Source organism: Panthera pardus, unplaced genomic scaffold (genome assembly GCF_024362965.1).
Source record: "Panthera pardus isolate Hobbes unplaced genomic scaffold, ASM2436296v1 HiC_scaffold_24, whole genome shotgun sequence".
Classification (NCBI taxonomy): domain Eukaryota; kingdom Metazoa; phylum Chordata; class Mammalia; order Carnivora; family Felidae; genus Panthera; species Panthera pardus.
The window spans coordinates 94,660,531-94,675,042 of record NW_026526810.1 but is presented as its reverse complement, the minus strand read 5'-3'; the positions used below and the strand labels follow the sequence as shown (position 1 = coordinate 94,675,042).

General features: G+C 38.2%; 1 protein-coding gene and 1 non-coding gene across 4 annotated transcripts in view; both read left to right on the top strand.

Annotated features, from left to right (window-relative positions):
• The first annotated feature begins 1,095 nt into the window (after positions 1-1,095).
• Positions 1,096-14,512, top strand: part of DLGAP5 (DLG associated protein 5) — a 40,013-nt gene continuing 26,596 nt past the window's right edge. For all 3 annotated transcript variants that reach the window (XM_019451738.2, XM_019451737.2, XM_019451739.2), the window contains exons 1-7: positions 1,096-1,227; positions 2,641-2,879; positions 8,014-8,198; positions 10,039-10,101; positions 11,838-11,922; positions 12,017-12,136; positions 12,889-12,959. In XM_019451738.2, the coding sequence (XP_019307283.2) occupies positions 2,642-2,879; positions 8,014-8,198; positions 10,039-10,101; positions 11,838-11,922; positions 12,017-12,136; positions 12,889-12,959 (762 nt within the window). In that variant the 5' untranslated portion in view covers positions 1,096-1,227; position 2,641. The remainder of the gene's footprint in view (positions 1,228-2,640; positions 2,880-8,013; positions 8,199-10,038; positions 10,102-11,837; positions 11,923-12,016; positions 12,137-12,888; positions 12,960-14,512) is intronic.
• Positions 11,420-11,526, top strand: LOC128773134 (U6 spliceosomal RNA). The gene has a single exon (XR_008417416.1). It is a non-coding gene; the product is annotated as a U6 spliceosomal RNA (small nuclear RNA).

Below are 14,512 nucleotides of genomic sequence, written 5' to 3'. Positions count from 1 at the left end.
GAGAATCATAAGCAGGCTTCATACTCAGCATGGAGCCCCACACAAGGCTCAATCACATGACCCTGGGATCATGACTCGAGCCAAAATCAAGAGTCCCAGGCTCAACTGACTGAGCCACCCAGGCGCCCCTAACATCTTTTGTATAGGTATTATGTACTATATTCTTACAAAAAAGTAAGCTAGAGAAAATAAAATGTTATGGAAGGAAGAGAAAATACATTTACAGCACTGTACCATATTTAATAAATAAAAAATATATATATAAGTGGACCCACGCAGTTCGAACTCATGTTGTACAAGACTTGATTGTATACAATGGAATACTTTTTAGCAATAAAAACAACTAAATGCTGATTCACACAACAGTAGGGATGGATCTTAAAAATGTGAGGAAGAAGGCAGATCTGAAAGTACCTACCACCTTTGTTTTTATGATGTTAGAAATCAGAGTGGTTGTCTAAAAGGTGGGAGATTTGAATCTGGCTTTTGAAAGAACGCTTGGGTGGTGTTTACACAGCTGTTTATATTTAGCAGAACTCATCCAGGCTACACTTAAAAAACTACGTTTTCCACTGTATTTAAATCTCACTTCAAAAAAAGGGGGGGGGGCGAGGGGTATAAAAAAGACTGGCAACCTTGAAAAGACACTAAACAACGTTAGCAGAAATTTGTTGTGTTAAGTCCTTCCTTCGAAACGTTGAGGAAAACATTCCAATAAACTCTGCTGGATTTTTGTGACTAAATAGGGACATTAAAAAGCCCTGCAAACTCTAAGCCCCTTCTCCTCCGAGTGCCACTGTCCTTCCTTGGATACCCGAGGACCCTGGGAGCAACGTGGACCTGTCCGGCGCAGGGTCACCACCTCCGCTGGTTACTCGCGCCGCGGGGCCCAGTCCCAGAGCCCGGATTACTCCTCTCCTCACCAATTGCAGACCCGCCCATTAACTCGCCTCACACCCATTCTTTAAACCGTCAGCTCACCTTTCAATCAATTCAAATATTGCAAGGAGCGAACCAATCGCAAGCCTCATCGAGGGGAAGGGGCGGGCACTTCTCCGGAAGTGTTGGTTAAAACCCCTCCAATCAGAAGCTTTCTGCGGGATGTTTGAATTTTGCGGAGGTCTGGGTGGTAGGCGTTCCTGCTTCGGAGGCGGCAGTGGTCTTTCAGACCTGGAGGGTTCCTTTACTTTTAGTTCGATTGAGGTTTTACGCCAGAACCTGCCTCAGGTAGGAGGGTGCTGGGGAGCTGGAGGGAGGGCGCTGGCCTGCTTCGTTGTAGGTCTGGAAGGGTGGGGGGACCGCGGTTATGGACTGGACACAGCTCAGGGGAGTCTCCTCTAGCACCGTATTACACATCCTTCCCGTAGCTGATGACGCAGGCCTCCAAGAGAGTAAATATTTGTTGCCTTGACCTGTGTAGTAGCCAGCGTTTCACCACCGGAGCGTAATTAGCCTTTGGGGCGGGACAGTACTTAGTAGGTATTGCTGAGTATTGTTGGCCCCGACTTTAAATTCCAGTAGCGCTTCTCAGATCCCGTGACAACCGAAAAAAAAAAAAAAAAAACCCGGTTGAGAACCTGTAGGCAAGCAAGACTAAGGCATTTCTAGACTTTCAAGCTGAAAGAAACTCCAGTAAGTCAAAGAACAGCGCTTAGACGTGTGAGAAACCAGGCTGCCTGACCTGGGATGCCAGCTCCAGTTGACGCGGCAGTTAATTTACCTCATCTGTATATTGACGATAATACTACCTTTTAGAATTTAGGTAATTATTAAATATACCTTTAGTGTTCTTTCCCCCTCTCCCCCCCTACTTTTCTCTCTCTGCTGTGTATAGTGCTATGCTGTATTTTAAAATAACTAATACGTGGCAGGAGAGGGCAAATCAAATAGTAGAGGAGGGTTTGTTTGTTTTTTAAATTTTATTTTAAAGTAATCTCTAAACCTAGTGTGGGACTCGAACTCACAACCCCGAGATTAAGAGGCACGGGATCCACCGACTGAGCCAGCCTGGCACTCCAAGGAGGATTTATGATGAAAAACACAATCCTGGGTTGCCTGGCTGGCTCAGTTGGTAGAGCCTGCAACTCTTGATCTCGGGATCAGGAGTTCAAGCCCCACTGTGGGTTTAGGGTTTACTTAGGAAGAAAGAAAAGCAGTCTTTTATCACTTCCCCTGGGCCCTTAAAAAGGAATTTTATTGGCACCCAGGTCAGATGCATTCTCATTTTTAAACTCTGTTGATTGCTTTAAATGCATTAACATTTTAATTGGTGCATTTCTCATGCAGATTTTCCCTTTAACTGGAGTTTTCCAGCAGACTCTCTTAGTTAATCTTGTTGAAGAGTGTAGTGTGCTTATAACTCTTTGAACTTCCTAATGCCTCTGGTTTATATACTGGACTGTAGCTTCCTGGGCCTCACTTCATCTGTCAAGCAAGTTCCTATTTAGAACTCCAAAATAAGTTGGTGTTTTTTATCTTTCGACAACCTCCTTCCCTCTCTTCAATGTCACCTACTTATTCCATTTTGTATCTTATTTTTCTTTTCAAAGGCTCTGGGGCAGGACAGGGGGTGAACTGAAATCTTAATTTTTTTAAATACTAAAGTGAAAATCCATGGAAGTTGTTCTCTCTCTTTGATAGGATGTCTTCATCACATTTTGCCAGTCGACACAGAAAGGATTTAAGTATCGACATGATTAGAACTAAAATTGCTCATAGGAAATCACTGTCTCAAAAAGAAAACAGACATAAGGAATATGAAAGAAATAGACACTTTGGTTTGAAAGATGTCAACATTCCAACCTTGGAAAGTAGAGTTCTTCTTGAATTAGATGAGACATGTCAAAATCTTGTTCCAGAAAAGGCCAATGTCAAGCCAAGTAAGTAAAGGTCTATTGTAACTTTAAATGCTTTGAAGAGTGAAAAAAATTTGGTTTAATACCTGAGGTTAAAAAAATGCTGACCACAGCAATGGAGTTTTGAAACACCATTCTAAGTAATTTGGTAATACTGTCTGTTAAAGGTAAAGGCTGTGAATGCCCCTGGCTAGGCTAAAACCATTCACCTATGGAGTATTATAATACTGTAATATATTGCCTTATAGGAATCCTAAAGTTCTTACTTTTTTTTTTTTTTTTAAAGTTCTTACTTTTGGAGCTTGGTAAGGTAACTATTGACAAGATAAATTGATATAGGACATTAAAAATAGAACTGGAGCTCCTGGGTAGTTCAGTCGGTTATGCGTCAGACTCTTGATTTTGGCTCAGGTCATGATCTCAACAGTTTGTGAGTTCAAGCCCCGCGGAGCCTGCTCGGGATTCTCTCTCCCTCTCTCTCTGCCCCTCCCCTGCTCACATGCACACACACTCTCAAAATAAATAAATAAACTTAAAGAAGTGATTAAAGAATCCATGAAATAAGGATACTTTACCAATGGGAACATTTCTCAGAAGAGCAAAGAATTTGCCCTTGCAGTTTGCCAAAAGGGCTTGGGGTCACTAGGAAGGAAAAAACCAATTAAAGAAGAAAGGAATGATCTCAACAAAAGATAAAAATAATAAAAATAGAGTGTCTTAGGAGGCAAGGAGTCACTGGACTCCAATTTAGTTGCATTTATATAGCAGGCCCCAGAAGCTGAATGACAGTGAAGTAAAGCAGGGATAAATGCTGAAGAAATGACAGAAAGACATAAAGTCTTTTGAGAAGTTTTGTAGAGAAGGAAATGAGATGCCAAGTTGTTTAACTGTTCACTGCTTCATTTGAAGATTTTCCAGGAGCAGTGTAATATGTGGCACTTATAAGATACTCTACATATTCGAGCTTAATTGATTCTGTAAAAGAGAGGGTTGGGCTAAAAGGTTTTTTCTGGATTTATCATTTTTGTGATTCCAAAGGCAAGTAAGAGAAAAGAGTTGGACAAAAGTGTTATAGGGTTTTGTTTTTATTTTTGAGAAGAACTGATCTGAGGAAATGGGCTGGTAGTTGAAGGGGAGAAAATAAAGAACAACATCTCTTAGGAGTTGGAAGGAAATGAAAACTGGGTCATAGAATGATAGAAGATGGCTTTTTAAGGAGGAACTAGACATTTTTTGGTCTGAGAAGCAGTGATGTTATGCCTCCTAAGTCATCTCCTTGCCTCTACTCTCGCTCCCTCATATGCTCCGTTCCTTGACTCAGATCTCAAATCAAAGTCTAACCCTGTCAGAATACTATTAAAATGTCTTTGGTTTATTTTCCATCTGCAAAGGCCTAGAGTTAGCAGTGAGTGAGTGTGTTGCAGAGAAAGCAAGTGTGCTAGCATGGCTAGAGAAGAATGAATAAGGGGTAACTCCCATCCCTCTGGAGCCCTGAGGGGACACCATAGGGACTTTGGCTTTTACTCTGGGTGAAATGAGAAGCCATTAATGGCTTAATGAGTGTTTATATAAATCTGATTTATGTTTCAAAAGCATCGCTTTGGCTGCTATGTCAATAATAGATTGTAGGCTGGCAAGTATAGCCTCAGGAAAACGAGGTAGGACACCATTGCAATAATTTAGTTGAGAGGTGATGCCTGATCAAAGTGGTAGCATTATAGATTGGTGGTTGCATTCTGGATAGACTTAGAAAGTTGAACCAATAGAATTTTCTAATGGATTGGATGTAGGGTTGATAAAGAAAGATTTATTCCAAGGTTTTTGGCTTGAGCACCTGAAAGTATGGAGTGGCCATTTACTAAATTGTAAAAGACCGAGGGAGGAACAGTTTTAGGGTGGGGGGAATGATAAGGTTAAGAGTTCAGTTTGGGACATGTCCAATTGAAGAAAGTTATTAGACATGTAAGTGGACCTGATGAAAAGGTAGTTGCATATAAGATGAGTTCAGGGGAGAAGTCTGCACTGAGATATAAATTCAGGAATTGTCAACTGATATTCCGTGTTGGGAGACATTAGACTGGATGTGATTATCCAGAGTTTGGGTATGGAAAAAGGAGAGAAGAGGGGTCAGCACTCCAACATTTAGAGGGTGAGGACACAAGGGGAAACTGGCACAGAACTGGAGAGCAATGCAAAGTAGAGCAGGAGGACAACAAGAAGAGTGTAGTATTCTGGAAACCAAGTGAAACGAGCATATCAGGGAGAGACTATGTCAGTGCTGCTTGTTAGGTCAAACAATAGTTGACATGAGATTTCGAACTTTGCTATTATGAGAGGTCACTAATCTTGATGGGGAGTTTTGATGGAGTGAAAGCCAGATTGGAGTGGGTTCAGAGAAGGGCGGCACCATTCAGGACATATTCTTGCCCTAAAAGTTTAACTTGAATCTAATCAAAACCTTAGAGGAGTTGCTTGGGTGACTCAGTCGGTTAAGTGTCTGACTCTTAATTTCAGCTCAGGTCATGATCCTGTGGTTTGTGGGCCCGAGCCCCACATTAGGCTCTGTGCTGATGATGTGGAGCCTGCGTGGGATTCTCTCTCTCTTCCTCTCTCTCTGCCCCTCCTTCACTCTCTCTCTCTCTAAATAAATAAACTAAAAAAAAAAAAAAAAACAACAACAAACACCTTATATTTAATTTCCAGTTTATAGAAAACACGAAGGCTAGAGGAATGCGTAAAAAAACATGAGAAAGCAAACAAATACACAGTGCAGGACATTCTGTAGGACAGCTGACTAGCTTTTTTCAAGAAGACAATGGCATAAGAAGTAGGGTGTCAATTGTCACACGAATGAATACAGGAGTGACAAAATATTGATGTTTCTGGAAGGCCCTGGGTTGGTCAGACCCTTTCTTAGTCTGGTTGTGTTTGGTCATAAGCAGTTTCTTTGTTTGCTCCAGTGTGGTGTGTAAATGTTACTTGTTATGTGTGTCATGACATGAGAAAGGTTGAAATACCTGTATGGATGTGACCATTGGGCGAACACTGGAGAAAAGAAAGCCTAAGAATTGAGAAGCCAGGCTATTGGAGACGTCATCAAGATTTATACAGGGATAGTGATGGAGACAGTGACAGTGAGCTAGGAGTATAGCCTTTAATGAATGAGAGGAAGCCTGGAGGGCCTATAGATGACAAACTGGGGTACTGGATAATATGATCTGATGACATGAAATGTAAAGGTGGGATCTTTTGGTGAGGAGGAGGAAATCATTGGGAAGCAACAATGAGGACACCTCAGTGATACCACCAGGGTGAGAGAAAAAAGTCAACCACGTGAAAGGACAACTGGGGAAGCTGTCTTCAGCGGGGAGCCAGGTTTCAGTTTGATCAAGAGATGAAAGAAACTTTTAGAGAAGAAGTTGAGAATACAGAGGTTTTGTTGACTAACCATTTCATCATGTGTGCTTTTGCATATTCTGTCCTCTGGCTTCTTCTTCTTCTTCTTACTATTATTTTGAACAACTTTATTGAGGTATAATTTACATAGCATAAAAAAACCTACCCATTTTAAATACATTTAAATACCCATTTAAAATCTTTTTTTTTAGTAAATTTGCTTAGCTGTGCAGTTATCCACCTGAATTATTAAAAAAAATTTTTTTTAACATTTATTCATTTTTTTTTTAATGTTTATTTATTTTTGACACAGACAGAGACAGAGCATGAGCTGGGGAGGGACAGAGAGAGAGGGAGACACAGAATCCGAAGCAGGCTCCAGGCTCCATGCTGACAGCACAGAGCCCAACGCGGGGCTTGAACCCACAGACCGTGAGATCATGACCTGAGCCGTAGTCGGATGCTCAACAGACTGAGCCACCCAGGCGCCCCTAACATTTATTCATTTTTGAGAGACAGACAAGAGCACAAGCAGGGGTGGGGCAGAGAAATAGGGAGGCACAGAATCCAAAGCAGGCTCCAGGCTCTGAGCTGTCAGCACAGAGCCCGATGCGGGGCTCAAACTCACAAAACTGTTAGACACCCAACTGACTGAGCCCCTTTCTGAATTACTTTTAGCCCTTACCCAGCGGACAAACATGCTCATTCTTCAGAACCTTTTTCAGGTATTCTCTTTTCTCAGGAACCTTTCCTGATCTCCCCAAGGGGGGAGGTTTATACTAATTCTCTATTGTGTGCAGTCTCTTATTTATATCATGCTAAACCAGACTGAAACTGTTTATTTCTCCAATATACTATGAGCTTCTCAAGGGCAGAAATTCTCTGCCTAAGACTGTCTTGCATATAGCCCCTTATATTTCCCAAACCAGTTAAAACAAACAGAGTATGTAGGTGGAAACCCAAGTTGAACTAAAGAAACTGACGGGTAGCCCTAATATTGGGGTCTGAGTTAACCCAACACTTGGTGGCTTAAGACAATAAACATTTATTATTTCACACAATATTTGTGGTTCAGGAATTTGGGTGCAGCTTAAGCAGGTGGTTCTGGAGGTTGCACTCAAGATGTCATCTGGGGATGTATCTACATGCTTGACTGAGACTAGAGGGATCTGCTCCCCAGATAACTCACCCACATGACTGGCAAGTTGATGCTGGCTTTTGGCAGGAGGCCTTAGAACTTTGTCATGTAGACACCTCCATAGGGCTACTCGAGTCTCTTTAAGTTTCCGCAAGGCCGCTGGCTTCCTCCAGAGCAAGTGATCCAAGATAAGGCAAGGCAAACAGCAGTGTCATTAATGACCTAGTCTTGGGAGTCACACTCCATCATTTCACTGTACTTTGTTGGTTATCCAAGTCAGCCCTATTCAGTGTGGAAAGGAATAGGACACATGGACATCATTATCAGAAGGTGAGAATCCTTGGGGTTAGCTTGGAGGTTGGCTATCAAATGAGTTCATTAATTCAAAAGTGAAGTAATAAACACCCAATATGTAGCAAGCAGTTAATAGATATTTGAACAAGCAAAAGCAAAAGAAATAGGAATTTTTAAAAGAATAGAGGTTGAAATAACTTGTGGTTAGAGTTCTAAGAAATGAACAAAAGTTACTAAAAGCATTTCTTAACAAAGTTGAAGTTAGAAGTCAGACATTTGCCTAACTTTTTATCTGAAATGTTTTATATACTGTGGGTTTCTTCTGTCTAGGGTCAACAAAAACTGCTCTAGGTGATCAACGAAAGCAAATGCTCCAGAAATACAAAGAAGAAAAGCAACTTCAGAAATTGAAAGAGCAGAGAGAGAAAGCTAAACGAGGAGTATTTAAAGTAGGCCTTTATAGACCCGATATGCCTTGTTTTCTGTTATCAAACCAGGGTACAGAGCCAAAAAAGGTAAATTTACTATTATAATTTGATATAGAGGAATAGTTCCTTTTAACTGGAATTATCTGTAAGAGCTTAAAGAACTAAAATAACCATTTCCCCTTACTCTCTTTATTCATTTAGTTGACATGAGGTAGGAATGACATAGTAGTAACTCAGAAGATGAAAATCAGGTCTCTTGATGTTGCTATAGGTTTTTGAGATAGGAAAAACAAGTGGGCAGAAGTCCGTTTCCAATGATAGGCTGAGAAGGACTGGTCTGAGTAGCTGGAGCACTGAAACGGGGGATAGAAGCTCAAGGAGGTGTGATCTAAAGAAAATGGTCAATGAGTCAAGAAGAATAAAGTTTGAACAGGAGCAGTGGGATTTATAAATTAGATAGTCACTGGTGATTTGCTGTTCTAAACATATGTATAAAAGATCTCAAACCGTATACTCATTCCTGATTTAGATAAGAATTAAATAATATAAAGGCCCAAGACATTGCCTATTTTTCTGGGCTTCGTGCATCCCATTGATTTTTTTTAACCGATCTATGATTATTATCTGTATATGACCTTAGAATAAGGTGGAAGAGACTGAAGTTAATACAATAGAGTTCAAATTGAAAAGATATAAATATATTCTGTATATTAGAGGAGGGAGAGATTATTTATGTTTGGAGGAATGTCAAAGAAGACCTTGGAAGGGGTTAGATTTAAGCTGGCTTTTTGAGATATGTAGGATACCAATCATTGGTCTAAGCTATAGACAACCATTAAAAATGTTAAAAATATACGTAGGGGAAACAAATATAGGGGGGAAAAAAAGGCTAAACCAAGATACAGACTCTTAACTATAGAGAACAAACTGATGGTTATCAAAGGGGAGGGGGATGGGTGAAATAGGTGATGGGGATTAAGGAGTCACTTGTGATGATCACTGGGTATTGTATCAACACTGGGTGTTGTATCAAATCATTGAATCACTATATTATACACCTGAAACTAATATAACACTGTATGTTAACTCTACTAGAATTAAAATAAACACTTAAAAAATTATATATATGTACATATACATATATGTATGTGTGTGTATATATATATATATATATATATATATATATATATATATGTATGTATGTAGGGGGAACAAGAGGAGACCCATCATGGTGCTAAACAATAAGACTCGCCAATAATTGTTTTTTTTATTTAGATAGCCATTGTTGAATTCTCTTCTCCATGCAATCTAGAGAAAAGCCTAATTTCTTTAGCACTAGATTTTCACTGAGATTACAGAAGAAAATGACTTCTTATCTAGGGAAGAATTCTGATTATGCTTCTTAAGAAATTTTACAGAGTTGACAAATATTACTTTTTAGTCAGTCTTTCTCATGCTAGATTTTTTTTTTTCCCACATTTTGTGATTAGGTCTCATTTTTCTTATTGACAATGGAGAAATGCATAATCATGAGACTTGAAGACAAACTGTTAAAGCTATTAGAGTAAGCTCTGTGGTATCTTTTCATAAAACAGCAAACAAAAAATCCTAATACTTAAGTCTGTTCATTTACCCCTTCTAAATATGTCCAACTAATCATATTAATGAGGATTCAAATACCTGGAAAATATGGCTTGAAATTTCTTCTTTCAGCTCACTGAGAAATATAAGTTTTGAAGTGATTAACTTAAATGTAATTTAAATCAAGCCAGAACCAGAAAAAGTAGTAAAGTTGGCAAGTATCTTTTTGCCATAAATGATTAAAGTTAAAATTTAACCTTAAAATGGAAACTTTGTTTTATAAAGAGACATGAAATTAAATTTTGCCGGTTCACTTTTTAACTTTATTTTCTTTGACTGTTTTAAGGCTGTTCCATCTTCTGTACGGATTACAAGGTCAAAGGCCAAAGACCAAATGGAGCAGACTAAGGTATAGTTGATTGTTAGTAGATAATTGTTACTAATATGACAAATTGTACTTTTTTCTCAGAGTAAGTAAATCCATTTTTTTATCTAATATCACTTTTTTCTTTTTCTTTTTTTTTTTTTTTAGTTTTTTTTTTTAATGTTTTATTATTTATTTGAGAGAGAGAGAGACAAAGTGCAAGCAGGGGAGGGGCAGAGAGAGGAAACACAGAATCCAAAGCAGGCTCTGGGCTCTGAGCTGTCAGCACAGAGCCCTACATGGGGCTCGAAATTACGAACTGTGAGATCAGGATCTTGAACCAAAGTTGGACACTCAGCCTACCAAGCCACCCAGGCACTCCTGTCTATTATCACCTTTAAGTGTAGTGATTGATTTGCTAGAGTTAATAGTACAAAAATCAATATTAGTGCTTTGGTGACATAAAGCCATCTTGGCTGGTTACTAAGGAAATACTTAAAATATCTGTGTCCAACATCCCTTATTAGATGTATGCCAAACTTTGTGTCACACTCTTTTGTTTACTGGGCTTCTGTTATGCATTCCACATCATCACCAAATGTAGATAGGGATATAAAGCATATAGGGTGGGTATGATAAACTTATGGGCCTTCAAAACATGATTATGGATAAAGTTACTAGGAAGATTGCTAAAATAAAGTGAAGTGGGCAAGGAGGGAAATAATATGCCTCTTCATCAGGTGAGGAAGCTGAATTTCATGTATTCAGGAATGTTTGAGTCACTACCATGTTTCTCTAGTCTCTAGGGCATAGTAGTGAACAAAATAAAATTTCTTGTTTTCATTGAGCTTACATGTGAACTAGGCAGTAAAAAAATAGGTATATAGTATGTCAGATGGTCATCAGTATTATGGAGGGGATAAAAAGTGAAGGGAGAAGGGGAGTACTGGAGTGGGTGTCAGGCAGAATTTTGATTGGGGCAGTCAAGCAGGGCCTCGCTGACATGGTGGCATTTTGACTGAAGTCTTATAAGGAATGGAAGAGTGAACTATGGGAAAGAGCTTTCTATCCAGGAGAAGAATTTTCTAGACATAATTCAAGGTCTTGAAGTGAAAACATGCCTATCCTATTTAAGGATTCTCAGAAGATTATAGTCAGCTATTTTTCATAGCTTAGGTTATTAGCATTTTCTAAAGTCTAGGATTCTAAAAAGGCCTATAAAGAAGTCTATATCATGGAAAACTTTTTTCTTCATCTCATTTTATTTGGAGAAGTGATTTTTTTTTTTTTTGGCCAGGTCATTTTATAATAGTAAGATTTCAGCTGAGGGGGTCAATTGATAGATAAAAAATGTGGCAACTGAGTGCTTGCTTCAGCCGCACATACACTAAAATTGGAACGATACAGAGAAGATTAGCATGGCCCCTGTGCAAGGATGACACACACGTTCCTGAAGCATCCCATATTCCTCCCCCCATCCGCCACTGCCTTGGCTTTCTGTTGTGCTTGTGCTTCTGTTGCCCCTCTTTTATCTGTTGCTATTTTTGTGATGTCTTCCCCCCACCCCTATTTCCTTTTGGAAAGTGGCTCCTCAGGGAGTGGGTCTGCTCAATCCTTCTCTTCTCACTCCACAACATTTCAGAAGAAAGTGAGGGTGGCAGAGATGGGGGGGTGTCTCTACGGTTGGATTAATAAAATAACTTGAAAACCCCTCGGGGAAAAATGTGGTGATTTGATTCATTATGCAATTAAATCACATAGCACCTTAATCTCTTTAATAGATTGATAATGGGAGTGATGTTCGAGCAATTCGACCTGGTCAAAGACAAACTTCTGAAAGAAAAGTGTTGGACAAAGAGAGAAAAGGTAGGAATTTAGCAGTTACTATAAGCTCTGATGTTGCCACAACAGTAATTTAATGATTACAAAAAGCATTTTATTTGATTATTTTTTCCCACAGCCGTACAGCCTGTAACGACCACATCGGTGAGAATGACTCGATCAGCCACTCAAGCAGCAAAGCAGAATGCCAGAACAGTCTCATCTACTACAACAAGAAAGCCAGTCACAAGAGCTAATGGTAAGAATGACCTAGAGTGTTTTGGTCTTTGAGGTTTTTTGTGTTCAATTTTAAAAATCATCATGTACTTCTCTGAGCAGGAGAGGAGGAAATAGGAGATTCCAGTTCCTAAAGGTAGGTTCGATGCCTCAGCATCCAGGTAGCATTCTGTGGGTACTCAAAGGTGGAAGTACCTGAATTGGTGTAAGCAGTGCTTCAAAGTGAACATTTAATGGCCCAAATAAATTACAGCCCATCCATTTGGTGGAATACAATGTAAATATTTAAGGACAGTGTTGTGAAAGAACGTGATATATTGAGTGGGCAAAGAAAAACAGGTCAGATTCTGAACACTATGATCACAATCCTAAAATATGTATGTGAATATGTGAATGTAGGGTAAAACTGGAAAAACATACACTAAAGTGACACTAATGATTGTTATTGAGTAATGTATTCGTAGATTATTTTTAATTTTGTTGTGTTTGTGCTTTTCTTTATTTTCCTAATTTTCTATAATAAATATGTACTTGATATTCAGAGCCAAAAGGTAAAGTAAAATACCTTAACACTTGGTTTTGAAAACAGATGGCCTTTACTTGGCAGGAAATTTCATCTGTTTTTATCTCATTTTATAATATGACTTAATCAAAAAATCCTTTAAGATATATATTCCTATTGCTGCCTTTTTTCCTTTTCCCAATTACCTAGTGCTTTTAAAGTAGCATTTTCTATCTAATCAAAATGGTTGTTTTATTTCACTTTTATTTTAGATCATGAAATAGAGAGAAAGGCACCAAATCAAGGAAGACCTGCCAAAAATATAGAAACAAAGCCTGAAAAGGTAGAGTATAAACATCTGTTTATTCCTAGATACTTTGAAAATCTCATTGCCACTTGCATAAAGCTGAAATTAAGCATACAGAGCTGCTTCAAGAGAATTAACCTACATGTGTGTTAAAACATCTTGAACCATAAAGAAGCATGAAGAGGATATATTGTTGTCTTTCAGGTATTATATCCTCAGAGCTTTATAAGCTAGAGAAAGGATAATTTGGTTAACAGGAGATAGAGAAATACAATAACATTAGTTGACAGAAACCTTCACATGAGATTTGACTAAGCGATAAGATGTAGTAGGGTGAAATGTATTGACTTTGGATTCATTTAGGTGTGAGTTTGAATATTGTCTCTGCTTCCAATTAGCTAGATAACTTTGGACAAGTTATGAATTTGTTTTCCCATCTCTAACATGCAATACTTACTTGGAGTAGTTTTAAGAATTAAATAACCTAACATTTCTGATAGCATCTAGCATAGAGTCTAGTAGAGTCTTCAAAAAAGATTCACCAGTTTGAGGGCCCAGTTCCTTGGTTTATAAGCCACATTATAATTCCTTAACCTTAAAAATAAAAGTTTTGCCAAGCTGTAAACAACCTGGCTAGATTTTACTAAAAAATCAAATCTGGATCCTCCAGGAAGACAGTATAGGGTGAATCTTCACGAGTAAGCAGCTGGACCTCATGTTCTTCCCTTAAGATTGATTTCCTCTTTAAGGATTATCACTAGGTTTTTACTTTCACTTCCATGTTGGCCTCAGAGATAGTATCACCCTTAAATTCTTGTCCAGGTTGAAATAAGTCCTGGGGATATATCACATGATGACTATAGTTAATAATATTGTATTGCATATTTGAAAGTTGCTTAGAGTAGATCTTAAAAGTTCTCATCACCAAAAAATTCTGTAACTATAGTGATACATGTTAACTAGACTTACTGTGGTGATCATTTTCACAATATATACAAATATTGAATCATGTTATACACTTGAAACTAATACAATGTTACATGTCAATTACATCTCTATTAAAAAACAAGTAATTACATTGACTTGAAAAATAAGATATACTTCACATTTTATATGGTTCATCTTATTGTGTAATCTTAAAAAATAATTTTGCTCATATGACAAGGTTATTTATAATCAAGGTTATTTACAGAAATGATTTGGTACTTGACAGTAGTAGTCATTTAATAAACGTTGGATTTCTGATTCTCAAACTATTGTAATTATCATCATAATCAAAGTAAAAAGAGATCTGTATTTGTTAGGTGAGTAATTTTTCCATTTTAGTTTTCATATATTTTAATTTGTTGTAATACCTAAAACCTATTATTTATTCCTATAATGAGGATTGGTTCTCCCTCTTTCTGGATCTTAGCATTGGTTTAGTATAGCTGGTCTTCTGATTCCTTATATACATTTCATTGTATTTGTTTTTGTCGTCTCTTAAATTATGTATGTGGGACATAGATCTCAACTGTCACATTTTCAGCCTGTAAAAATTGGTCAAATATATCCCAGAAGAGCAATTCTCACTCTATTCTGTTTACTTA